Source organism: Sorex fumeus, unplaced genomic scaffold, assembly GCF_029834395.1.
Source record: "Sorex fumeus unplaced genomic scaffold, SorFum_2.1 ptg000098l, whole genome shotgun sequence".
Lineage (NCBI taxonomy): Eukaryota > Metazoa > Chordata > Mammalia > Eulipotyphla > Soricidae > Sorex > Sorex fumeus.
In genome coordinates this window covers 77,509,833-77,537,164 of record NW_026606155.1, presented here as the reverse complement: position 1 = coordinate 77,537,164, position 27,332 = coordinate 77,509,833, and the positions used below count along the sequence as shown (strand labels likewise).

At 43.8% G+C, this 27,332-nt stretch overlaps 1 protein-coding gene across 5 annotated transcripts in view; it reads left to right on the top strand.

Moving 5' to 3' along the window:
* Positions 1–11,235: 11,235 nt before the first annotated feature.
* Positions 11,236–27,332, top strand: part of RYR3 (ryanodine receptor 3) — a 631,292-nt gene continuing 615,195 nt past the window's right edge. For all 5 annotated transcript variants that reach the window (XM_056134221.1, XM_056134222.1, XM_056134220.1 and 2 more), the window contains exon 1: positions 11,236–11,434. In XM_056134221.1, coding sequence (XP_055990196.1) covers positions 11,384–11,434 — 51 coding nt within the window. In that variant the 5' untranslated portion in view covers positions 11,236–11,383. The remainder of the gene's footprint in view (positions 11,435–27,332) is intronic.

The window sequence follows — 27,332 nt, the reverse complement described above, 5'->3', positions numbered from 1 at the left end:
AGAGCTTTGCACATACAAGGCCTGTGTTCTAACACTCGAGTTTTATCTTTGGTCCCAGGCATTGGGCTTTTAGTGTGCTTAAATAGTGATAAAAAGCTAGCAACCTCAAGGCACTGCTGAAAATCTTCTCCAATACTCTTTCAGATTATTTACCTTTTGTTTTTTGTTTTTTGAGGTATCGTGGTTTGCAATACTTTTAACATTATCGCATTTCATTTGTGATGCTATTATACCATACCCAGCACCAGAATGTTAATGTTCCTCTCATTATCCCAAGGTTCCTTCCCAATCTGGCTCCCCCTTTGCATTCTATGATTAAAGTTCTATTGACAAAAATTCAGAGCTTGTTTCCATCAGAGAACATCAAATTCTTTCATTGTTTCCTTATCCTTCACATATAAGCAAGATCATCTAGAATTTGTCTTGTTCTTTCTGATTCACTTCACTTAGCATGCCAACCTTCAATTCCATTCATGTTGCTGCAAATTTCAGATTTCATCTTTTTTTTTAATAGCTAAGTATACATACACCATTGGGGTCTCTTTATCCATTCATGTGTGTGCTAGTCATGAGTTATTTCTAGATTTGGGCTATTGTTTGTTCATTGTAAACATTATAACAATGAACAGAGGTGTGCATATGTCCTTTGGACTTAATGTTTCTTGGGGTAGATGCCTAGAAGAGAAATAGCTGGGTCTTAAACAAATAAAATAAATAAATAAATAAATAAATAAATAAATAAAATTAGACCCATATCTCAAGCCATACACAAAGGTTAATTCAAACTGAATTAGATACCTTGACACAAGACCTGTTTCTACAAAATGTACTGAGAAACACAGAGGCAGGACTCTCCAAAATATTGACATGACCTTGGAGGAGTCTTCAACAAGAGAATAGCACTGGCAAAGAAAACAATAGAAAAATAAATAGGACTACCTACAACTAAAAAGCTTCTGCACTGTGAAAGAAATGAGGCCTAAAATTAAAAGACACCCTACTGACTGGAAGAAAACATTCACACATCATACATTAGACAAAAGACTAATGTTCAAGATAAATAAAACATGCAAAACTCAGTAGCAAAAAATCCTAACAAAACAAAACATAATAAAACACAAATTATCTCATCAAAAAACAAGGGAGAGTAGATGAATGAAACTTCTTCAAAGAAGACAAAAAGATGGCAAACAGGCACATGAACAAGTGTTTATCATCACTAATTATCAGAGAGATGCAAATCAAAATGACAGCAAGATATCACCTTATACCAACGAGAATGTTTTATATCAAAAAGTTCGGAAACAATAAGTACCTCGCAGGCTTGTGGTGGAAAAGACACTCTCATCATTGCTGGTAGATCTGTTTTTTTTTTTCTTTTTGGCGCACACCCAGCAATGCTCAGGGGTTACTGCTGGCTCTGCACTCAGGAATTACTCCTGGCAGTACTAAGGGACCTTAAGGGATGCCTGAGATTGAACCTGTGCTGGCCGTGGGCAAGGCAAACACTCTACCCGCTGTGCCATCACTCTGGCCCATTGCTGGTAGATCTGTCATCTGGTTGAGCCTCTCTAGAAATCGTTTGGTGACTTTTCAAAACTAAAAGCATTTTTTTTCTACGATTGTATGTATTTATCGACTTACTTGGCTAGTTCCTCTTTAGTTGTAGATGAATGTGGAAAGTACAGTTAAAATATCTGATGAAATTTGGTTCTTAGCTGAGAGCAATGAGAATCTCCCAGCAGCTCTGCACATCTCCTGAACATTGGCAAGTCTGTGAGCAAACTTGTCAGCACCAATGGCAGAATGAGAAGGAATGTCACAGCAGATTGTGCATCCCAGGCTGGTTCTGGAGCTCTGAATGCCAATAGAAAACTGGGTCCTGGTAAATATAAAGATTTGCTTTATTAAAGTCCTTGAATCCTTTTAAAGAACATTCACAAGCTCAAAGATACTGAAGATGATCCCTGCTCAGAGCAGGTGATTACAGCAAATTGAACCCAGGGGCTGGCCACAGAAACACTCTCCTTGAACCAGAATCAAAGTTATTTATCTCCATTTTTGCCTGCTGAAATGTGGGTCTTACCCTGGCATCTGAAATAAATGAAACAAAACTCCATTCATCTCCTTCCCACTGTGTACCTGCCTGTTTTGGCAGAAACTATTAAAAGTACAGCAGGTCAGAGCAAACTGTTGCTGGCAGCAGCTTCAAAAAATCTGTTCAACTGCAGGAAGAATTAAAATGCAGGAATTAGAAATCAAAGGCATTGAGTTTAGTATAAGTGAGACTTATCTAATTAAGGATAGTTTCATAAACTACTAGATCTCAATCTCTTATAGCCCTGGAGAAAAACCTGAGGCAGGTGGGCACTACTGATTCCGCTTTCCAGAGGAAGCCAGGAATTTCAATATGCCATAGCAACAGAATACATTTCTCATTAAAGATGCAGACATAATAGTGCTCAGGACAAAACTCCCTTGGAAACCTAGGAAAAGCAGTATTGGTGTTCACCATTAACCCACAATGCATGGGATCTGTCCAGAATGTTTTGCTTATTGGGACAGGAAATTATTTCCTGAAATCAGCAGCATGCTGCCATGTGCATGCACGCTCTCATGTGTGTGTGTGTGTGTGTGTGTGTGTGTGTGTGTGTGTGTGTGTGTGTTAAGGCTTCATGAATAGTGAAATGAGAATGGAACTTTAAGAAAGGGAGGAACACAAATGGCCCCAAAGGGCAGGCAATACAAGGTGAGGCGGAGAAACAGATCTGCAAGAGCTATTTCAGGATTTTCCACTGAGCACTTTTACAAGACACTCTGCTAAGCATTTTCTAATCAGCAAGTCATGTAATCCTTAAAATAACCTCTAGAAATGGCATTTTGATCCCCATTTTCCAGAAGATGCTATAGGCTTTAAAATTTTAAGGATATTCTCTAGGCCGTACACTCTTTTAAACTGTAGAGGACTCAAACCCTCATCGGCTATTGTCAGTTCATGCACAAACCAGAGGACAAGTTCCAGGGGTAAGAGGTTAGTTGATTTACAGGCAAATGTAAATAATTTTTGATACTGGTGGTGGTTTAATCTATTGGTTTGGCAAATGGTTCCAGCTGGAGAAGCCTGCCCGGTAACCTGTGGATGAGTCAGCTTGGTGGATGGTACCTGGCAAGCTGGTTCTACCACCAGCCTTCTACAGGTATGCTCGGTTACTTTCCATCTCTGTTAAGACTACAAAAAGGCCCTCTTTGAGTGGTCAAGTCCATTGTGCCTTTCACATATTAACTATGGCCGGATTAGGTGATCTTTCCATCTAAAGGTGACAGGAAAAATTAAAAGACATTTTCCTTTAATTCTATGATCTTTTATGAGATAAAACATGTATCAGCAAGAATAAATATTTTCCTGTTCCAGTCTTGATATTTAGGATAATACCTGGTAATGCTCAGGGCTTACATCTGGGTCTGTTCAGCCGTCACTTCTGGCAGTGGTTGGAAACTCTACGGAATGACAGCAAACAAGCCCAGGTCAGGCACATGCAAGGCAAGCACCCGATCTGCTGTATTATCTCTCCAGCCCCAGCACAATCCTTTCTTTCTTTCTTTCTTTCTTTCTTTCTTTCTTTCTTTCTTTCTTTCTTTCTTTTTTTGCTTTTTGGGTCACACCTGGTGATGCACAAGGGCTACTCCTGGCTCTTCACTCAGGAATTACCCTTGGCAGTGCTCAGGGGACCATATAGGATGCTGGGAATCGAACCCAGGTCAGCTGCGTGCAAGGCAAATGCCCTACCCGCTGTGCTATAGCTCCAGCCCCCCCGCACAATCATTTCTTAACAACAAAAAGAACCCAGGCTATCAGATAAAGACAGACTTACTTTTAAGAATTACCTCTGTTCATGGATTTAATTTGTCACAATATGTCTTTGCTCTCTCACCTATTAAAAAGTAAAGTAAGTAAGTAAAGGCCCTCCCGTTGATCATCGATTTGCTCGAGCGGGCCCAGTAACGTCTCCATTGGAGACTTTGTTGTTACTGTGTCTGGCATATTGAATACTCTTGGGTAGGGCGTTTGCCTTGCATGCAGCCAACATGGCCGACCCGAGTTCGATTTCTCCGCCCCTCTCGGAGAGCCCGGCAAGCTACTGAGAGTATTTGATATGCCAGACACAGTTAACAACAAAGCCTCCAATGGAGACGTTACTGGGCCCGCTCGAGCCAATCGATGATCAACGGGAGGGCCTTTACTTTACACCTATTAAAAAAAACTTTATAATTTAAGTACTTAAAGAAAAATACAGAGAGGTGTTTCTATCTTTTCCTCTTTACTAATAAAAAAATAAATCCAGAGTTAGTATATGGAAAGTACTTATGTATATGGTGATGTATTTAAAAAGATGGAATTTGGCAGAGATTCCTCAATTCCACAATTATTCTAATATTTCCTTTTATGCTTTGTCTTGAGAGAACCTGAGTCAGTGCAGACCAAAGCACAATTAATTGGAGAATGTATTTTCAGCAAATGAATGAGTTCTATAGTTAAGGGGTGAGGCTGCATTGTCTGTTGAACACAGGGTCAGTGTTTTATAAAATTTAATGTGCTTGTAATATTGTAAATGAAGGCTATCTTTGACAAATATAGCTTCTTACATACAGTGTCTCCAAGCATTATAATTCTTATTTAAGTCACCAGACTTGGGCCTGCCTTTTCTATGGCTAAAATATTTGTGACACTCTTAGGCAGAGTGAAGGGACCAGGGTCTTTGGACAGCAAATGGAGTGAAGCTAACTAACCCTCCAAGAATTTAATTCACAGTCCTCATTGGCGGCATTAGCATCACTTAGGCAACTGGTCACCATGAATAATAGAGCATAGCAAAGGAGAAGCTGAAAGATTATGGTCTGTTTCCCTTTAGTATTTTGAAGGTGTATCAATATTGCTATGAAAATAAATATAAGGGATTCTCTAATGTGTGGGAAATCCTTAGAAGTATTGGTTCAGATCAAGAATCTGACAGAGTTTGGGAAAATAAATATGTGAACTTCTTTTAATAATCAGTTTTCAAATTTTCTCCAGCCTTTGAAAAGGTTCAGCTATAGAAAAATATTAAAAGTATAAATTTTCTAGACCTTAATGGCCAGGTTGTTAACATGTGCTTTCTAGCTATTATTGATAATTGATAGCATAGCACTTCAAATTTAAATGCTATTAATTTGGGGGGTTTATGCTAACAAGTTCAGCATTCTGGAGTATTTTATTTCCCAGTGGGCACTGCAGCCCTAATAATATCTGAGAGCTTTTATCCAGGGGCCTTAAAGCTTAGAGGCTTGTTTTATTTCTGATGAGAACAAAGTAGCTGCCATATTCTATAAGACCTAATGTCCAAGTGCTAGAGTTCTCACCTAAAATTTGGGAAGAGCTTCTATTTAAAATACAGGGTGTGGAGCAACAGACCTGATATGTAGGACTGTAGGTGATGGATACAAGGGATATAAGTCTGAGGAATCTCCACTCTATGGCCCAAGGAACAAAGTGGTGTAGTGTAAAAAGTCCTACAAAGAAATTAGTATTAGATTTGAGAGGCATGCAATCCAAGCCTAAATGCCAGTGCTGACAACAACCAGATGTGAAACTGAGACAAGTAACTTAATCTTATTCTCTTCTGTATTCAATGAATAACAAAGCAATATCCAGGACCATCGTCTAAAATCCATCTGTTTATCTATGTTTCTCTCTATGTATATATGGGCTGGAGCGATAGCACAGCAGGTAGGGTGTTTGCCTTGCACGTGGCCAACCCGGGTTTGATTCCTCTGTCCCTCTTGGAGAGCCCGGCAAGCTACCAAGAGTATTCCTCCTGCATGGCAGGGCCTGGCAAGCTACCTGTGGTGTATTCGAAATGCCAAAAACAGTAATAAGTCTCACAATGTATATATGTGTTTATACATACATATATTTATATTTTTACATATTATCATTAATCTATTTCCTTTCCATTCTTTATTCTTTTCCCATTCTTTCAATTGTTTTGGAGGATTTTGACTGCCAAATACTAAACTATGAAAATGCTTTGATAACTTGACAACACATCATTATTGGTAAATTTTGGGAAAATCTTAGTGAATAAACTATAGATTAATGTGTTTTACTTCCCCTCAGAGCTCCATTCACAAACTATAGGCCAAGATTAAAATGAGCCTGATTAATGAATCAACTCACTTTGAACACACTAAAGGAACACAAGGGCCCCAAGGAATCCAAGTGACTGTGCTAATCATGTTCTAGCGCTTTCCCACTTCCTGTTGTGGAAAGGTATTTGTCTGATAAAGCAGATTTTGTCCTGTCTCATGTATCTTGACTTCAAATAAGCTCATGGAATGGGATTTTCAGTTTTCTTATAAACCAGAAGAAATTTGGGGTATAAATAACGGATTTAGGTAGTTGGTTGACTATTACATAATCATAAGAAAAAACTGCAAGTTAACCCCCCAAAGGCATCAGTAGATATGCCAATGTTGGTTCTAATAATAAAACTAAAGTTTCAGGGGGCCTCATGTGGCTGTGCTCAGGGCTTGCTTCAGGCTCATCTACCAGAGATCACTATTGACAAGGCTTGGGCATAGATATGGGGTGCTGGGGATCAAACTCAGGTCAGCTACATACAAGGTCCTGCCCTCGCTTCATCACTTGACTTCCCATTAATCATTGATTTGCTCAAACGGGCACCAGTAACGTCTCCCTTTGTCCCTGCCACGTGCTAGTATAGCCCAATGTCATCTGTTCTTTCTAGAAACACGAAGAGCCTCAAACCAATTGTTCAGGGTCTTGAAGAAGAAGTCTGACTATCTTGTAGGTGGGCGGCCACACGGTCTTTTGACGTCCCATGGAATCCAGTCAGTAATGGCTCTAGTCGAGCGGTCCTCTACAAAACTCATTAGGTGTCCAGCCCATCTGATTTTCAATGCCTTGGCAAACGAGACAGCATCCCTGATTCTTGACCATTGATGGAGGTCGGAACTTCAGATTCTTTCTCTCATTTGAGTGAAGCATGATACTCCAAGCATAGCTCTTTCAATTCCTCTTTTGGAGACCTGAATAGAGTTCTCATCCTGTTTTCATATGGCCCAGGTCTCTGCGGCGTATGTTAATGCAGGAAAAACAGTGGAATCAAAGAGATGTGCCTGGAGCCAGAGGTTCTTCATCCTCTTAACTATTTTTTTCAACGCTCTTGAAGGCGGTCCAAGCTGATCTCTTCCTCCTGCGCAACTCAGGTGCCAAGTCATTTGTCATGTTGACTTCTCGACCTAGGTACACATAACTGTTGCATTCGGAGATGGTCGTTCTGTTGAGAGCGAATGGAACATCAGGAACGAAACTGTTTCTCATAAACATTGTCTTTGTGAGATTCAGCTGTAGTCCGACCTTTCCACACTCACGGTAGAAGTTGGCCAGCATTTGTGCTGCTTGACTAATGTTTGGTGTTATTAGAATGATGTCATCAGCAAAGCAGAGGTTGTGTAGTTGCACGAAGGAGATGGCAGTCCGATCCTGTTTGAAATTTTGGGACAACAGCAACATCAGTCAGGCAAAACCGTTGATTGAATATGATGTGGTCAATTTTGATGTGGAACTGTCCACCAGGAGACTCCCATGTCCAATGTTTGGATTCGGCCTTCTGGAATCTTGAGTTACCATGGATGATCTTGGTCGACATGATGAACTCAGTCTCTCACCCTGTTCGTTCCATTCTAGGCCATGGGTCCCGATGTGGAGTTCTTCAGCTGATCTTCTCGGTCCTATCTTGGCATTAAAATCACCCACAATGATCTTGTAGAAGGTGTGGTCTTCTTTATAGAACTTCTCCAGCTCCATGTAGAATTTCTCAATTTTTCCTTCATCATAATTGGATGTTGATGCATAGACAATGAAGATTGAAACTGCCGACAGTGAGCCATATCTATATCTATATCTATAATCGCCCGATTCAGGTTGTTAGGCATTCGAATGAATCAAAGCTCATGGCCAAGTTCATGTTGAAAAGGACACCCGCGCCTCCGACGCCTCTTTTGTCACATGTTCTGAGGAACAGTTCTTCTCCAGAGTCAAAAACTGCGTGATGTGATTGATGCTTTCTTGTCTTGGTCAGACCAATGATGTCATACTTGATCTTTTGCGCTTGTACCATCAGGTCCTTGATGGATGCATCTGATGCCAGTGTATGTGCATTGAAAATACAGACAATCATTTTTGTCTTTCTTTGTTTTGGCAGCCTAGTTTGGTCTTGAGATTTTATCAGCCTCTCCTTCCACATCCTTCTCAATGCTGCCGTATTGGTGACTCCTTCAGGGTCAGGGGAATGAGACCCATTGTATTTACTGGTTTTGGCATATCGAATACTCCATGGATAGCTTTCCAGCTCTGCTGTGCAGGCAGAATACTCTCGGTAGCTTGCCAGTCTCTCCAAGAGTGATAGAGGCTTTTGGGGCGGCCTCTAATCGCCCTTGTAGGTTCCAATGGTTCAAACCATATTTGAACCCTATCAAATATGGTGCGGCAATCCTGGAAGGTGGGTATTAAGTGTCTTATGATGTGTCCCACTACCCACACAGCCACGGTCATGCTTTATGGACCTTTAATTCGGCCTCAAAATAAAGATATTTTAAATACACAGACAGAAATTAATAAAAGGAAATATATTGGAAAGGGATTTTTTTAAAGCTGGCTTAGGTATGTGGACATAGCCAAGATTGAGAAGCTTATATGATTGCTTCATGTGGAAATAAAAAAGGCTACTAAAAATTCTAGTTAAATGCAAACTCAATACATGTCATTGGTGCTGCACTAAATCCAATCCAATTAGACTACAAGTAAAAACTGTCTGCAAGGGAAGGGACACTTCAATTTAGGGGGAAGAAGACACTCTCATACTTTCAGTAAGACCATCAGAGGTGAAGTAAACTCTGTAAGCTGTGCTATTGGGGATGGTGGAGGTAAGGAATTTTTTTTAAAAGCACATTTAAATACAAATACTCTCTTTTAATTTTTTAATTTTTTGCCTTTTTGGGTAACACCCAGCGATGCACAGGGTTTACTCCTGGCTCTGCACTCAGGAATTACACCTGGCGATGCTTGGAGGGACCATATGAGATGCCAGGTCAGCCCCGAGAAAGGCAATCATCCTACCACCTGTACTATTGCTCCTGCCCAATAAATACTCTCTTTTTATATGCAGTCCCTTTGTTGTTTTGTTGCCATGACAAAAATGCACACACATGCCTCAATGTGGTGCTCACACATTTGACTTTTGTCTATGGTATTGGCTAGGGAACACACTCTCTTATTTGTGCTCACAGGGCCTTGCACCCAGTGGTTTCAGTGCCTGCACATGTGTGGTTATGGCGGGCTAGAGACACTTGTGGCACCAAGGGATCCAAAACCACAAAACTGCAGGAACCATCAGCGGCACAGTGATCTAAGTCTGGGTCTTAGGCAAGTCATCCTAGGTGGTTCTTCAGTTAGGAGGTGAGAAAAATGGATGAAGCGTAAGACCGTAGAGGTGAGCATATAGGTAGGTGGCTTTTAGTAAGTGAAGGATCACAGACATACAGTTTGACTTACTCTAGGCAGGTTTCAGAAGAAAAGTCGGAGTGATAGTATAGTGGGTAGGGTGTTTGCCTTGCACCTGGCTGACTCAGATGCCATCTTGGGCATCCCATATGATCCGCCAAGCACAGCTAGAAGTAATTCATGAGTGCCGAGCCAGGAGCAACACCTGAACACCGTCGGGTCTTCCTCCCACTCCCCCAAAAGAAGAGACTCAGCAGAGACATTTGGGAAGAGGTGAAGACTTTAAAAGAAAGCAGTTTGGGTGCAATATGAGGAAAACGTTTCTGAACCTTTCTGCTGTCCAGTAGAAAAAGTGGGTCAGGAACTCAGGATAAAGATCTTGGGAAGAATTAAAAGAGTGAGCTCATGCACAAGGAAGCTGGGAGCTTCCCATGTTCATGGTCATCATCACCCAGAATCGTCCATCACCCACTTTCTTCTGGTTACTCTTCAGTGTAGTTCTGCATCCCTTCTTCCTATCTCTTGAAGCTTCTCGGCAGTTTCCAGACCACAGACAGAAGGGGGCACCCTATGCTCTCAGCTTAACAGCCTCAAATCCTGGAAAACCAGAAGACTGAGGGGATGTCAGCTGCCCAAGGACCTGACCCGTGTCCCTCTTAATGCAGGACCCTCTGTGCCAGTTCAAAGGCACCAGTAGTATCCTTAAATTGCAGAGTAAGTTTAGGAGAGGAGGAGGGGAAGGAGGATTCTGATGCCACCGAATCTCTCAATATTCCATGGGGAGCCCCTCAAGCTTCCTGGGTTACTAGAGGTCATTTTCTCCAGTAACAGTGGACAGACAAGGGGTTTGGTACTGCTGTTTTGTTTTCTGGACAGTGGAAGGGGTTCTCTTATGGCACAGAATGGAATCTCCGGGGCACTACAAACTTAGTTTTGAATGGACACTTAGCCTCATCCCTGCACGACTGTTGTGTGTGTTTTTATTTTATATATGTATTTTATAATTTTCTGCCTTTCCAAAGACCTCTCAGTTTTCTACCGCTTGGGTCCCAACAAAACATTGAGGTCCAAGTCAAGGATCAGAGTTTCCCAAACAAACAGACAGACAGACAGACACACACACACACACACACACACACACACACACACTCCCAAGAGGGCCAAGTGGGCACAGCCAGGAGCTCGACGTCCAGTCTCCGCACACTCGAGCAACTGGCCTTTGTTTGTGAATCGAAGCTGGGCAGGGGGCACACTCCGGTGGCCGCGGGGCGGGCGCCTACGCCGGGGTGTGGGGGGTTTGGGGGTGCAGAGCGGTGCTGAGTGGGGCGCTGCGGGGGAGGCCCCAAGCCCCCCCCCCCCCCCACGGCCGCCCGCGCCGCCCCCGCCCGCGCCGCGCGCCCAGCGCTGCGCTCCCCAGTCCCGCTCGACCAGCGGCCGCGGCGCGCTTGGCTGGGGCAGAGGCGAGAGGGGTAGGCGGGCTGCTGGGTTGGCGCTGGCGCTCTGCAGTGCAGTGGAGTGTTAGCCCAGCTCCCTATATGGTCGGAGCTTAGCTCGGCGCAGCTGAGACGGAGCCAGAGGCGGGAGGAGGAGGAGGAGGAGGAGGTGGAGGTGGAGGAGGAGGAGGAGGAGGAGGAGGAAGAGGAGGAGAAGGAGGAGGAGGAGGAGGAGGAAGAGGAGGAAGAGAAGGAGGAGGAGAGGAAGCCGTGAAGGAGGAGAAGGAGGAGGAGGAGAAAGAGCGCAGCAGCAGCCGGCGCGCGCCGAGCGGCTGCCCGGGGAAGCGGAGGTGCCCGAGGCTGGGGCCCCGCCGACGCCTCGGGAGCCATGGCCGAAGGGGGAGAAGGAGGCGAGGACGAGATCCAGTTCCTGCGGACTGTGAGTTTCGGCGGCCCGGGCGAGGCGGCGGGCAGGTGGGGAGGAGCGCGGATGCGAGCGAGGAGGGGCTGCGCTGCGCCGCGGTGCCGGCTGCGCGGTGCCCGGTGGTGCCGGGTGCCCGGCGCGGGCTCCGCACCCGCCCGCTGCAGAGGCGTTCTGGCCACCTAGCCCGCGCGGCCGCGAGGGGCCGACCAGTGCTAAGGGCCCCCCTTCTCCTTGCCTCTTCTTTCTTCCCCGCCCGCCACCCCGCACCCCAGACCTCCATCTCCACCTCTGTTCGGTCGCCGGGACAACTTGCCGCTAGATGGGAATCCTTGGATACCCAAACTTCCAACCGGGGCTCAGCTCCTTGGTTTAACCGGACCCGGGGAATCACAAGTGGGAGGATCTGACCCCCCAAATCGGCCCTCTCTGTCTTCCCCAACACTCCCACCCCAGCTCTCTTTCGCCTCCTCCGGGGCGCCCCCCATGCTGGGGCGTCTGCACCGAAAAGCTGGCGGGGCACGAGCGAGCGTGGCGAGCGCAGCGGGAGTGGCGGGCGCCCCGTTTCAGTCCCGGGATCGCGGGGCAGGAATTCACCCAGTTCCCCCAACCCTCGCTCGTTCAGCCCCGAACCGGCCCCTGCTGGTTGCTCGCCCCGCGGGTCAGAGCTCAGGCTTCTGCCGCTTGCTCCTAGCGAGGAGCCTCGCTGGAGAGGGAAACCCCGGTTTGTGGCTTCGCGTCACTCAGGTCCCCTCTCTGGCACCGGAGGCTGCTGCTCCTCCCACATCTTAAGGGGGTGGTGGGGGAGGGGGAGTCTGTTGTAGCCAAGTCCATCTCGCCCCATTCGGAGTTAAGGTAAAGCCCTTCAAGGTGAACGACTACCAGGGGGCATGCGGTGAGGTGGAAGAAGGGGATGGGGCGTCGAGGTGCGCCCCAGCTCCGATTTGGGCCAGGTGACCTTGAGCCAATCGCATTACCCACCCTCTCGCGACTCAGTTTTCTCAGGGGTCAAGTGGAGAAAATATTTCAGCCCGTTTCCGGGTGGTAAGGATGAAATGAGATAGTGAATGTCACAATGTTTGGCCAAGTGTAAATTGCTCGCTAAGTGTTGGATGATAGTGTGTGCGCTAACTGAAAAATCCCTCCCAGCGGAATTCTTTCCTCTTTCTCTCTGGCGCCTTATCTTGAAGTGCCCCCATTTGACCGACTAGCTGAAGACCCCTGCTTAGCTTTATTTGCTTCTTTGGGGTCCTTTCCTCTACTTCTTCAGTGCTTCCTTAGGATTTTCTTTTGTTTCTCTTCAGAACATGGTTCCTCTTTCACGGTTGGGACTTGGGTCACACTTGGGGGACACAGAAGGCTCCAATCACCCTTCTGGTGTATCTTTGTCCTGGGACTGATCTGCAGTCCCAGATGCCATCCTCACCTCTTACACTCCACAGGCACACAAGATGACCCTGCCGCGGTGCTTCTGCATAACCCTCCTTGTGAAGCTGCTGGTGCTTCCCCAAGCCCTGTGGAATGGTCCAAGCCCCAGGCTCTCCCACAACAGGTGTCCTTGGTCCTGGCCTGGTGGTAGCTCAAGTTTCCCCTGTCTAGATTATTATTGTTTCATCCTGGTTACTGAGGTCTTCTCAACATTGTTGATAGAAGAAATTTGCTTATGTCGGAGTCAGCATTGAAGAGAAGACCTAGTCCCTACATTACATGTTTCCCGGGGCCTTCAGGGTAAACAGCACCCCTGGGTTTTTGGTATACCTGGAAGCAAGGCTTTGCTGTGTGCAGCAGTGCTTGGTGATGATATCCTGCTTATTTATTAGGACAGCGACCAACAAAGAAGCGGCTAGAAATCCCAGTGACGTCAAATCACAGGGTTACTATTGTCTTCACTGTAGGTGAGGATAGTGGATGCTTGGCCACTAGAGTAGGGCTCTGGGCATTTGGAAGGCAGTGTGGGGGTCATCCTTGTGTCAGGCTGCTTGCCTTAGAGATCAATGCAGGTGGACTCCTTGAAAACCCATCCATGGCCCACATCCTGTGGAATTCTAGGACCCAAACTCAGAATCCCGTTTGCAGAGGTGCTGTATGACTGAGAGGGGGTTCTGGAAATAACTATGGGACAGTGACTACAAATGTGACATTGTTGATTCTTTTTCTTCTAGCAATCAAATCAGGTGTTGTTTAGTACCGTTTCTTAGTAACCTTGTAACACAGCTTAGCATTTCCCCCTTTGGCTCCTAGTAGAGATAATAGGTGATGAAACTGAGGCAAAATAAATCATGTGACTGAGCCCAGGGTTGTCCAGCAAGGTCCTGAGAACTGTCATTACATAATGATAAATTAAATCTTCACTAGTGCCTCACATTGAACACTTAGTCCAGAGGTTATAGTCTTATGAATGTACTGAGATGAGAATTGCCTCTTTCTGAACTCTGACACTCTCCCTCTAGAAGCACAAACTAGACAAAATTATTTCTTTGAACCCAGTGACTCTAAGTTTCCCATTTGCATAGAATTTTGTCTTGTTATCACTGCTTTTAGGAGAACCAGAAATTTGTGAGATTTTCTATTTGGAATGTGCTGAAGTTCAAGAATATTAGTTCAATTGGAAGTCACCTCTTTACCTCAGTGTTTCTTTCTATCCCCAAAACAGTATCTCTGAAAGAATTTTGGACATAGTGTGTAAGTCATAGCAAAGCTCCTCAACGTAACATGGCCCTTGACAGGAAGGGGTTGATAAATTATAAAGAAATAAAATCATCTCCTTGCCCCATGGAGCTTTAGAACACTGTCATTGCAGAAAATAGAGTCTTTAAACCAACTTTGAAAATTGTATTTTTATAGTGGTCCCACATCCAATTCCTGCTTATTATGATAGTGACCAACAAAGAAGTGGCTAGAAATCCCAGTGACATCAAGACACAGGGTTACTGTTTTTTTACTGGAGGTGTGGACAGTGGACACTTGGCCACTGCAGTGGGGCTTTGGGCATTTGGAAGGAGGTGTGGGGTTCATCCTGGCTCTGTCTTCAGATCCTCCTGAAGCCACCCTCTCCTGAGTAGGGGGCAGATTCTGAACAAGGGGTTTGATGCGTAAGCACAGTATGTTAGCTAACTGCTCCTGTACCACAAACCTTGAAATGACAGTGTAAAACTCCATGTCCTCTTCTGGCCTTTGGAAATCACTGGCAGTTACTGAAATCAATGAGGAAGAAGCGGGGAGGGAGAAGAAAAGGGCGGGGAGAGGGAGAGGGAAAGCACAATAAGACTTCTATAAGGATAAAATTTTCCCTCCCCTGCCCCCCTTGCTGGCTGGAGCATCATCTCTGTCCAATTGCTCCTGCTGACGCTATAGCTGGTGTCACTGACGTGGCTCTGAAGCTGCTCAGAAGCAGATAAACCTGCCAGCCACTGATATGCAAGCACGAAGTTTAGGGTGAGAAGGGTGACAATTACCCTCTCTGCAGACAGTTGGTGGAGCGGCTGGCACTGTCTCCTGCTTTCAGAGTGCCAGGGAGAAGATATTTTCCTCCCCCACCCTCCTGATTTCCCTGCTCCCTCCACCAAAAAAAAGAAATAAAGGGAAACATTCCCAAGTCTCAGCTTATTGTTTTGAGAATAATACCGAAACCTTCTCCGTGCCAACCCCCTCACTCCCCCACCGAGTTCATTAAAACACAGCTCCACGTGACGTGGGCCTTCGTTTCTACTTGTTTCAATTAAAGATTGGCAATAGAGGCCTAATTTAGCTCTCCTTGTAGAAAGTTGTCCTCCTTCCTCTAAATTTACTGCTCTCCAGGGGCAAGAAAAGGCACTTGGGCTAAGAATCCAGATTGCTTCCTGCCCAGGGACGGAGGCAGATCCTGAACTGGGACTGAGGCAGTCTTCTCTCTCCAGAGCCCAATCGGAAAGTTTCTTTCTCTCTGTAGCTTATACTTACTCTCCGGCTGGCTTCTCCCCATTTCCTTGCTGGAACCTATTTACATAACAGTTGTTTGAGGTCTTTTTTTTTCTTTTTGGGTCACACACAAAGATCCTCAGGGAATCACTCCTGTTGGTGCTGGGAATTGAACCCAGGTCAGCAGCGTGCAAGACAAATGCCCTACCTGCTGTGCTATTGCTCCAGCCCCCAGACTCCTACTTTTGACCCCTTTCCTTCAGGAGTCCTCGGGCAGAGATGGGAGAAGCAAAGGAATGACTTTCCCTCCAGGGATGGCAGCGTGTGGCCTGAATAATAATGGGTAGTTTAAAGAGGGGGTCCTGGGATGTGGACCCCAGATATCCCAGGTGTCTGCCTTTGGAGAACCGGCCTGCTGAAGTCAGTTTGAAGTTACAGGAACAAAATTCTGAGAGTCCCACACTCTGGGGCTCCCAATATCACTTCCCACCTTTACAGTTTCCTTTTCTCCCCTTCGCTTCTCAGAGTTGGTCTGATTTTTATTTATTTGTTCTTGCAAAAAAAAAAGTGTTTGTATCAGCCTTATGCTTGAGAAAAAGGTAAATGGTAAAGGTAAAGGCCCTCCCGTTGATCGTCGATTTGCTCGAGTGGGCCCAGTAACGTCTCCATTGGAGACTTTGTTGTTACTGTGCCTGGCATATCGAATACTCTCGGTAGCTTGCCGGGCTCTCCGAGAGGGGCGGAGGAATCGAACTCGGGTCGACCATGTTGGCCGCTTGTAAGGCGAATGCCCTACCCGCTGTGCTATCGCTCCAGCCGCTTGAGAAAAAAAAAATCTCCAAAACCCCAAACTGGAAAGGAACCAAAAAAGTACCCATTAAACTGGAAGGGGGATAAAGTTAGCATCCCAGTCAACTGCCATAGAGGTAGGGGGTGGGGTCAGGAGGAAGTGGGGGAGGGATACTGGAGACATTGGTGGTGGAAAATGTATACTGGTGGAGGGATGGGTTTTCGAGCATTTTATGACTGAATCTCAATCATGAAAGCTTTGCAACTGTAGCTCACAGTGATTCAATAAAAAAAATAAAATTAAATTATAAAAAGCATGAATTACTGGTTAACAAGTCAAACTGATCCTACTAAAGAACTTTGCCTTTTAGTAGCCAAACACCCCAATCCCTCTGCTCCTGAGAAATGTCCTTGATGAGAAGGAAGTGAGGTCCTTCTTACAGAATAACTGTATCTAAAAGGCTCTGCCTCTTTTGCAAACCACAACACCCAAAAGGAGAGAGAGAACAAAAGGGAATGCCCTGCCACAGAAGCAGAGTTAGATGGGGGGGTGGGAGGGATACTGGGATCTGTGGTGGTGGGAAATGGTCACTGGTAGAGGGATGGGTATTTGATCATTATATAATTAAAACCCAAGCACAAAAATTTGTAAGTCTATAACTGTACCTCATGGTGTCTCACTAATAAAAATTAAAAAATAAAAAAAAATAAAATAAAAGGCCCTATGGGCACTAGTTCAGGATTACCCTTGACCAGGATTGTCCTGAGGCATTTTAAACCGCTTCACCCTAGGGGAAAGAGCCAGCTACTGAGTAATTGTGAACTTGGAAGTGTTTGGAGTGTTTTATAACCCACTATGAGAGGAGTGAGACCAAGAACGGGGTTCACAGATGTCTGATATTCATGCATATTTTTTCCTGGGCTAATATGATTTTTAAGCAAAACAAAGGTACTGTAAGCGAATACAGTTTTGAATAATTCTGCGTTGCTTTTGCAATATTGACTTAGAGAGTAAGCAACCATATTTCTTTGGTCCCTTAGGACTGAGCTGAGGGGAAATGGTGGTGGTAGTGGTGGTATGTGGTCAGGGAGATGACTCGGAGGGCTGAAGTGCTTGTTCTGCATCCAGAGTCCTGGGTTTGATCCCTGCCACCTCAGAGTCTCTGTGACTCTTTCAGACATGGCCCCCAAGCACTCCCCAAAGAAAAAGACAAGAGGGAATTTGGATGCACAATAGTTGATAATTTGTTTTGGAAGGATTTGTATTTAAAGATGCCTTACTGTGTCTGTTTATTCGTATCTCCTGTTTTTATATGATTTTTTAAAATTTTCACTGCCTTCTTGGAAATATTTTATTTACTTTAGCTCTTAACAAGACTTTTTAGAAATCACCTGTTTCATCATTTTCTAATTGATCTGGCCTCTTCCTAAATATTCTTACCAATTTCTCATATAGGACCAGAAAGAAGGCCCTGTGTCTTTGAAAACCAATATTTCGGCTCAGTTCCTGAAGTATTGGTTCTATATCCATATAACCCCTTCTGAATTTGCTCTGCTTTAAGCAACTTTAACACAAGTTTTATCCAGAATGAGTGGAATGAGGTAGGTGGTTTTTTTTTAAGTTTGTAATTGAGGCAGGGATTCTTAGCTCACTGTGACCTTGAATTCATCACTTCAGAGCACTGAAGTTTTGTTTCCTTTCTCCTATGAAGACAGAACCTGCTTTAACAACATCTCAAAAGTTGCCGGAGAGACAGCAGGATTCCAGCTATGCTCCACTGAGAAAAGAGAGTATGTTTGACTTATTGGGCGCAGGGCAAACAGGGCTGCCTAAGAATGGATCTGTGAGTGATACCACTCCTGGGAATATACCCCAGAGAGGCAAAAATGTGTAGTCGAAGTGACATCTGCACTTGTTTGTTCATTGCAGCACTCTTTACAATAGCCAGAAACTGGAAGAAACCTGAGTGCCCAAGAACAGATGACTGGTTAAAGAAACTTTGGTACATCTACACAATGGAGTACTATGTAGCTCTTTGAAAAGATGAAGTCATGAAATTTATATACAAGTGGTACAATATGGAAAGTATCATGCTAAGCGAAATGAGTCAGAAAGAGAGGGATAGACATAGAAAGATTGCATTCATCTGGGGGATATAAAGCAACAAAATATGAGATTAATACCCAAGAATAGCTGAGATCAACACCAGGAGGATTACTCCATAGCTTAGAGGCCAGCCGGGTATTCTAGGGGAAAGGGCATTTCAGATAGAGAAGGGAGCACCAAATAAAGGGTGTTTGGAGGATCCTCCCAGGAGGGGAAATGCATGTTGAAAGTAGACTATGGACTGAACATGTTTGCCACTCAGTGCCTCTTTTGCAGACCACAACACCCAAAAGGAGAGAGAGAACAAAGGGGATTGCCCTGCCACAGAGGCAGGGTGGGAGGGGGGTTGGGGGGGATATTATCCCTGGTGGTGGAAAATGGGCACTGGTGGAGGGATGGGTATTTGATCATTGTATAATCGAAACCCAAGCACAAAGATTTGTAAATCTACAACTGTACCTCATGGTGCTTCACTAATAAAATTAAAAAAAAAAAGAATGGATCTGTGAGTGAAATAGCACCCTCTCCCTCAGAGGCTCTCCCTTTTATGTAGGGCCCTTACCTTCAAATTGGTTTATTGGTACATTTTGGAGATTGCTTGACTGAAGCAAATGCCAACTCCACTCAAGTTATTTGACGAAAATACCTGAATGAGAAGACAAGTCTGATGATAACAAGAGCCTCCAGAAGTCCAGGGATGCTTCCAGCCACCAAAGAGAACATTCAGAGTTATTTTTGTCTTCTTAGAAAATTACCAAAGCTACTATTTCCCACAGGGCTATCTTTTCTTATTGAAATCCACATCTCTACTTCTCAAAACTGTCTATTTCCTCTCTCTCTCTCTCTCTCTCTCTCTCTGCACCCCCCATCTCTTTTTTCCTTTGTTTTTTTTTTGGATCACACCTGGCGATGCACAGGGCTTACTCCTGGCTTTGCACTCAGGAATTACTCCTGGTGGTGCTTGGGGGACCATATGGGATGCTGGGAATCGAACCTGTATTGGCCATGTGCAAGGCAAACACCCTACCCACTGCACTATCACTCCAACCCCACCATGTCTCTCTCTCTCTCTCTCTCTCTTTTAAAACTAGATCTTTCTTCCTTCCGCCTAGAGTCCTGGGATCAACTTGATTGTAATGCCAACTCTCCTTTTTCTATACTGGAGTTTGCTTGTATCCTCATGTCTGTTGGGGAGTCAGAGCCTTTACAAAGTTTCTTTTGGCACATCTGGATAGAGCAGATCTTTCTGTGGTGGGGAATCCTGCCAGAGCTGAGGCTGTAGACCCCTACTTCTCCCCAGGGAAACAGATTGGGTCTATCTGGCTTCAGTCTGGTGTCCTCGCATGTTCACGTTCTTGATCGGAAGTCAGTTGGGACAAAGACATCTCCGGCTTCTGCAGTTTCTGTGACTTCAGTAGGGTTTGCTAACCTAGCATCTCTGTACTTCAAAGAGGGGGAAGGCAGAGTGCCGGTACCTTAGACTCAGTCCTGCAGTAGGATGGGGACTTGAGAGGTGCCAAGATATTTTCATTCCTCTTGCTGTCATTTCTGATTCTGAATTGTAAGAAAAGAAAATTCAGCTCTGCTCTGAGACTGATGAGGCAGGATTCAGAAATGAGAGAGCTGTGTTTGCTCTCCTGCCCTATACTCAGTACTCTCTCTCTAGCTCAGGGCACATTGCTGGGACTATTGGAATTCTTTAGACTCTCGTTATTTTATGTGGGACACAGATTTACAGTAGGAGACACTGAGACACCAGGCACTGTTTAGTTTTAAACAGAGATGTGTGTGTGTGTGTGTGTGTGTGTGTGTGTGTGTGTGTGTGTGTGTGTGTGTTGTTTTTCTCTTCTGTGCTAGTGTGGACTGGAGTAATAGCACAGCAGGTAGGGCGTTTGCTTCGCATGTGGCCGACCTGGGTTCGATTCCTCTGCTCCTCTCGGAGAGCCCGGCAAGCTACGGAAAGTATCCTGACCGCACAGCAGAACCTGACAAGCTCCCCATGGCAAATTCGATATGCTTAATACAGAAATCACAAGTCTTACAATGGAGACGTTACTGGTCCTGCTTGAGCAAATTGATGAACTTCAGTGCTACAGTGCTTGCTAGGGATTTAGCATAAAGTAGGGCCTCAAACATATAAGGCATGAACTTTACCATGTCAGATGACTACAAATTATATTGGATTTTTGGCACTTTGGGGATGGAGATGCCCCAGTCCTTGCATTGGGCAGTACTTAGCTAGCTTCTAAAGAAGGAAGGGGCCAGGATAGTGCTTTGAAACAAGCCCGTCTGAATGGGGTGGGCATGTCCCAAATGTCTACATGACAGTGCACCTCCCTTATAACATACTTGGATCTGAGTTGATGTTTCTTCCTTAACTTCTGTAAATAAAATAAAGTTAATATATCCTATTTAAAAGGGGGGATATGGAGCTATACCTTTTTCTCTGACCACCAGGCCCTATTTTCCTGATGTTTTTATTTTCTTTGATCTCTCAGCTTCCCTCCTCATTGACTTCCAATCTTCCTCTACCCCCAACACACACACATTCTCTCTCTCTCTCTCTCTCGGTTTGTCTACTGAGAAGGTCTTATTTTTATTGGCTTCAGCACCCAAGAAAAACAAGAGCAAACATTATACCTAAAATGAGATTGCAAAACAATCCAGAAATTTCCCTTCACAGTGAGCCGTCCCCTCTGGGCTGACAGCTGCGCACTGCTGTTTGGAGCAAAAGAGGCAGGAGGAAGCTCTGGAGACTGTGTTGCAGCCGCCAGTGCAGAACCTTATAGGCCATCAACAGTTTTTCTGCAACTTCAGTTTCTGTGTGGTTTCTATTGGAAGCAGCCAGTGTGATGGGCAAAGCAGCACATCTCTAAGTAAAAGATGAAAGAGTGGGTTGGGGTCAATGTCAGTGTGAACCCTGTTCAGAAGTCTTGTCTTTCTCCTTGATTTGCCTTTGGGATAAGACATTGACTCAGGAAATCTTCTCCATCAAAATACTGAAATGCAAAATCGTTAGCTCAGCAGGTAACATTAATGATTAGCATCTTTAGCAGTGGAGCTAAGCAGAGTCAGTTCCTCAAGGAATAAGAATCAGATCAGTTGCTGAGAGATGAAAGCGGTTGGGAGTATTATCCAGAGGAGCAAGCCTCAGCGGGCTTTGCACTGGTTCTTGGGAGAACCCTGAGTAGGCAAAAGAAGTCCTCGGGGCATAGAAAGTGTGGGTTTAGGGTCAGTGGTGCTGAGGGTCTATCTTTATCTACTTATGACCTTTTAGGCAGATAGGCATAAGTGGGCAAATCTTTGAACTACCTGAGGGGAATGGCAAACCTCATTAGAGGAATTGGGCAAAACCCTATGAATAGTCACAGACAGGACTAGTGTTCATAAACACAGTAAGTTCTAACTATAAATACTGTTGGTAATTTCTTGTAGGAACCTTTAAGCAAAATGATGCATAAACAGGACAGGTCCTTTAGTCACATTGTTCTGTTCAGTGCTGGCTGTTATTGTTTTTTTCTCTCGTCACCACTATGATGAAACAGCTTTGAATAAAACAGCATTGTTTGAAGACCTGTCATATTTTGTTTTAGGTCATTCTGGATTTGTGTCTCAGATTTGTATAAAATGAGGTGACTCTACATCAAAGTGAGCTAAGGGACTGCCTTCCTGAAGGAGAAAAGTGTTCCAAGGAAGAAAAGTTCCCAAATCACTGAATTTATTTGTTACCATGTTACTCATTGACCAGACCAAGCAAATTCTCCGGAATCCTGAAACCAAGTTGGACCAATTCCTAGAGCAAATAAAAGGAGCATGCCTTGCATAGCTGAGCCAACAGAGCAATTCTCCAACAGAGCAAATGGAAAAGACTCTTACTGGAAGCTACGGGTTTGTCAACAAGACCAGTGACAGGGCCTGACATTTTCTCTCTGATAATTTCACAGTTGAATTGTCTAATGGATCTTAGAGGAGGGAGCTAGTCAGTGGAACTATAGGAAGGAATGGAAAGTTCTCCATCAAGGGCACATCAATGTCCAAAGTGTAAGAAGTATTGATTCTCTGTGCCATGAACCAGATCCAGACTGTAAATAATACGAGGGTAGTAAGAGAGATCCCATCAGCCACAACTCCGCGTTGAACCAAAAGCTGAATCCAAGAGATCGAATCAGAAGAGGGCCATCATGCCTGAAAAGATCATCTTTATCATTCAGATACACAAGTGTTATTCTGAAATAAAGCAGTGGTTCACCACCAAGTCATGTCTTTTTTTCTAGGCATGCCAGGAGAGGAGTTCAAAAGTAAACCATAGTGTTGTCTTGAGCAAATCTCATTGCCCAAAGCATTTAGACTGAGAAAATCAACAGAGAACATACTGGTCATATGGGTAAATTCAGAGCTACAGCACTCACTCTCTTTGATGGTATTTCTTTAGTCTAATATCTAAAAGATTGTCAGCTGTTCCTTGGAGTGTAGTTCCAGTAACAGAGACCTGCTACTGCTGCTTACAGCTTCAGGATGCTTTGAAAATAGGAGGAATCAGAAGATAGTACAGTTTTTAGGGTAAATGTCTAGCCTGTGCCTAACCCACATAAAATTCCAGACATTGCATGGTCCCCAGCATCTTACCACATGTAGCCTTGAAGGCCTCTGAACACCATCAGGATAATTTCCAGAACCATACGGTCAGAACAGCTTTGCATCCTTGTCCCTTGCATTGAATCATAGCCCAGTTGACCAAGAATTGATGGTGGGACTCCTAGGTCTCTTGAGAACTTTTTGGTAAAAAGAAAACAAAAATGGTGAAGGAATTGAGAGTCTTTTTCAGGAGTACAAAATATGTTCATATGGAGGGAGTTGTTTAAAATAACAGTTATCTAGTTGTCTGATTACCTAAAAAAGAATTCCAATCAACCTAAGGCATTAGCCTTAGATTATAAACTATAGGAACACAGAAGTCTTCAACTCAGTCTATTCCAAATATCTAGCTACCTGTACATTGGAGGACTTTCAAACTTAAACACTTTGGGAGCTGGGAAGATAACTAAATGTGTGAATTCTGTATTATTTATGAATAGAGGAGGGCTTGATCCACACATTAAAGAATTCATAAATACTGCCAGACAAACAAGTATACTTGTGCATCAGGATCTGCATTGACAGCCAGTTTGCATGTGGCCATGGATGAATTTTTTGAAGCCTCAAATCTGAGTGAATGCAATGTCTAGAATGATGAGTATTTTTAGGAGGATAGCACTCACAATACACATTAAGGTTCTTGGATGAAAATGTTAGTATGAAGACAATGTATCATTTATCACAGTGTTTAAGAGAGAGATTGACAGACAGACAGATTAATGGGCTTAATAAATGATAGACTTGATCACCAAAGTGAATTCATATCATACTAGCATTTAAACAATCCTTAAAATTGTCACATAGATGGAGATGAAATTTAAAGTTAATAGGATATCCATTCAACATTTATTGACCAGCTAGGTATTTTAATAAGTTACTGTTACTTGCACAAATGAATACAAATATTTTTTTCTTGCAGGGGAGGGGATGGTGTTGGACTACACTTGGCTGTGCTCAGGGATTACTCCTGGCTTTGCTCAGGGATTACTCCTCACTGTAAGTAGGGGAACCATATACCAGGGAGCAAACCCAGATCAGCCACATGCAGGCAAGTGCCTTACCCGCTGTGCTATCTTTCCAGCTCAATAAGACTCCTTCATGTTTTAAGCTTTTCAATAAAAGCATAGCAAAGATACTGGTCATTTCAGATGAATTTATAACATTATAACAATTATTTTAACTTTGCCATATTTATATGTCATACAAATTTTCTGATTAATGTGTGCGATCTTGGTGAAATTTTTATTGTCTTTCCCTGTTCCATCATGTGCTAATGAGAATAAGAGTAGAGTTTGTCTCAAAGGGTCATCATCGATCCTCCCAAGAGGGGAGTTCATGTCGAAGGTAGACTATGGACTGAACATGTTTGCCACTCAATGCCTCTTTTGCAGACCACAACACCCAAAAGGAGAGAGAGAACACAGGGGATTGCCCTGCCACAGAGACTGGGGGGATGGGGGAATGGGGGTGGGAGGGATATTATCCATGGTGGTGGAAAATGGGCACTGGTGGAGGGATGGGTATCTGATCATTGTATAATTGAAACCAAAGCACAAAAAATTGTAAATCTACAACTTTAAAAAAAAAATTAAAAAAAAAAAAAAGGGTCATCATGAGGATTAAATGAGTTAATCATGCAAAGTGCTTGGAAGAGTGTCCTGCACATAGTAAGTCCTCAATAAATATTATCTGTTAGTATTGTCTCAGCAAACAGTGTAAACATTAAAACATTAGTTATACTTGCTGTTCAAAATGTCATTGTACACTCATTTTGTGTTTGAAAAATACCAGGGTTTATTACTGAGTGATTGTTCTGTATTCATGATTCCTGGCATTCTGCCTGGAGAATGGAAAAGGGCTTAGAATGGACTTGGAGTCCTCAGGAGTCAGATTGACAGGTCAGTTCTTGGAGGGTCTACTTTGTACAACCTTCTGATGCAAATGCTCATGGACATTTTCTTTAGTAATTTTTGATACTTTATTTTATTGGATGGACGACATAAGTGGAGAACACTAAACACAAATAGCTTATTGTCCTGGATTTTCAAGATGATTTTTCAGCCTGTACTTTAGCTATGGAAATTCGCCTACTTGGGAATTCACTGTTTCCAATAACACAAGGTAATCCCACCTGGACTATCTGTCTGTGCATCAGAGACAGACAGATCATCTTTTCAGGACTAAAAGTGTAAAACAGGAACCCCGTAAATAAGTTCATTCTTTTTACATGCATTAGTTCCTCTCCTCTGAGGGGACATTTTTCTCCTGCCAAAAGAAAAAGTACAAAGAATGTATAAATATAAAAGTATAAATATCAGAACCTAGGCAGCAGTAAAGTCTTATTGCATATGTATAAAGCTCATACTCTAACCAAATAAATTTCAGAGTAAAATTAAAGTTATTATGGCATATTTATTTTTGTACATCAATATTATTGTGCTAGTTCACAATTAAGCATAATTGTATACAATTTTCATAAATGACTATCATTAGGAAAAAATTTTGCCTCACCAGATCAATTATAATTTTTATGAAATGTCTTAGTGTTCTCTTATAATAAGTCTTTTTAAAAATTTTTTTTATTGAATCACCATGAGAACAATTACAAAGCTTTAGTCTTGGTCATACAATGATCAAATACCCATCCCTTCATCAGTACACATGTTCCACCACCAAGAACCCCCGTATACCCCCCCATCCCACCCTTCCCCCTGCCTGTGTGGCAGATGATTTTCACTTTATTCTCTCTTTACTTTGATTACATTCCATTGAGCGATAGCACAGCGGGTAGGGCGTTTGCCTTACACGCGGCCAACATGGCCGACCCGAGTTCGATTCCTCAGCCCCTCTCGGAGAGCCCGGCAAGCTACCGAGAGTATTCGATATGCCAAACACAGTAACAACAAAGTCTCCAATGGAGACGTTACTGGGCCCGCTCGAGCAAATCGACGATCAACGGGAGGGCCTTTACCTTTACCTTTACCTTTACCAACATAAGTCCCACATTATTATTTAAAATTTACCCCCAACTATCAGACCTGCCGAAAAAGCACCATTAGATAATTTGTTTTTATTTCTGATAGTGAAAAACATATGATTTTGGATTTCTGGTATTTTAGTAATTAAGTTCAGAGGGATTTCTACGAAAAGCTGCTGGTTTCTGACATTGGTTTGTGTACCTTTGGGCTCATAGCCTTTCAGGAGCGGAGAAGCCGTTCATGGGCAGCAACTCAGGGTCTTGTCTGAGGGAGGGGAAAGACCCTTATAATCAGTCTTAAAGTTTGTGATTTCTCTGGTAGTGCACACCGTTTTCAGATCACCATTAGTGCCATTGTCATCAGTGTCTACCCCATTATCACATGTGGCCTCTGATGAGAGAAGGCTTGAGAGTAATACATACCAGAGTGTGAATTTGGGGTTTATCCATTGCAGCCTGTGAGACCCTAACACTTTCATGTGTTTAAACTGGGAATATATTGTTTTCAGGGGCTTTTTGAGATAAACATGAAAATGCTGTGAACCTGAAATAAATTTAGTACCTGACTCCTTCTATGCATGTTTTCCTTGTGTGCTACAATTATGATGTGGCACAGTTCCTGTTTTAATGGGTCGTCCTGCTCCTGGACCATTAATGAATGGGGATTCCCTTTGCCAGGTCCCCAGCATCCAGGTTCAGCTTTGCTTCCATAGACACCTGGGATTTTGGAGCAGCTGATTTTCAGTGATATGGAAACTGGGAGTAGAGAATGTACACAAAACTGTTTATTTACTACAATTTCTAACTCAGTTAATTGGGAAAAAATTGAAAAAAGCTCTCCCACCTGCTCCCTAGAAGCCTCAGCTAAATGAAAACCTGTGGGCATGTATGTGTTCCTGCTTTATTTCCTGAATCCAGGAAGGTTACAGTCCCAAACTCTACATTTAAGCAGACACCAGGACCTGACTCAGCTGCCTGGTAGCTGATGACATATTCGTGGCCTGATCCCAAGACTCTGCTTTGGTCTCTGGTCAGGCTAAGTGCATGCCACTCAAGTTTGTGTCCTGGTGAGTCTTCCAGAATAAGCAGACAGATATCTCACAAATCTGTTGGAGGCTCCCTGATCTGTTCAAACTCCCCAAGTCAAATGAAAATAAAATAGCAGACTTTGTATTGTAGAGTAAGTGAGATTTAGGGGCAGCCTCTCTCTATAGCCTTTAGAAGTATATGATGTCCTTAGGGGTGCTATAACCTTTTTTCCAGTCTCACTTTACTATTTTTAACATTTACTTTTGGGGACGTTTTGAGCCAAATTTAGCCAGAGCACAGGGCTTATTCCTAGCTCTTTATTCAGGGGTCACTACTGATGGTTCTCAAGGGACCCATCAGGTGCCAGGGATTGAACCAGGATCAGCTGCATGCAAAGAGAGAACCTATGTTCTCTCTCTCTTTCCAGTTCTTCTCTTTCACTTTATGGCAAGGTGCATGGAATGCCTGACATTCAAGATACT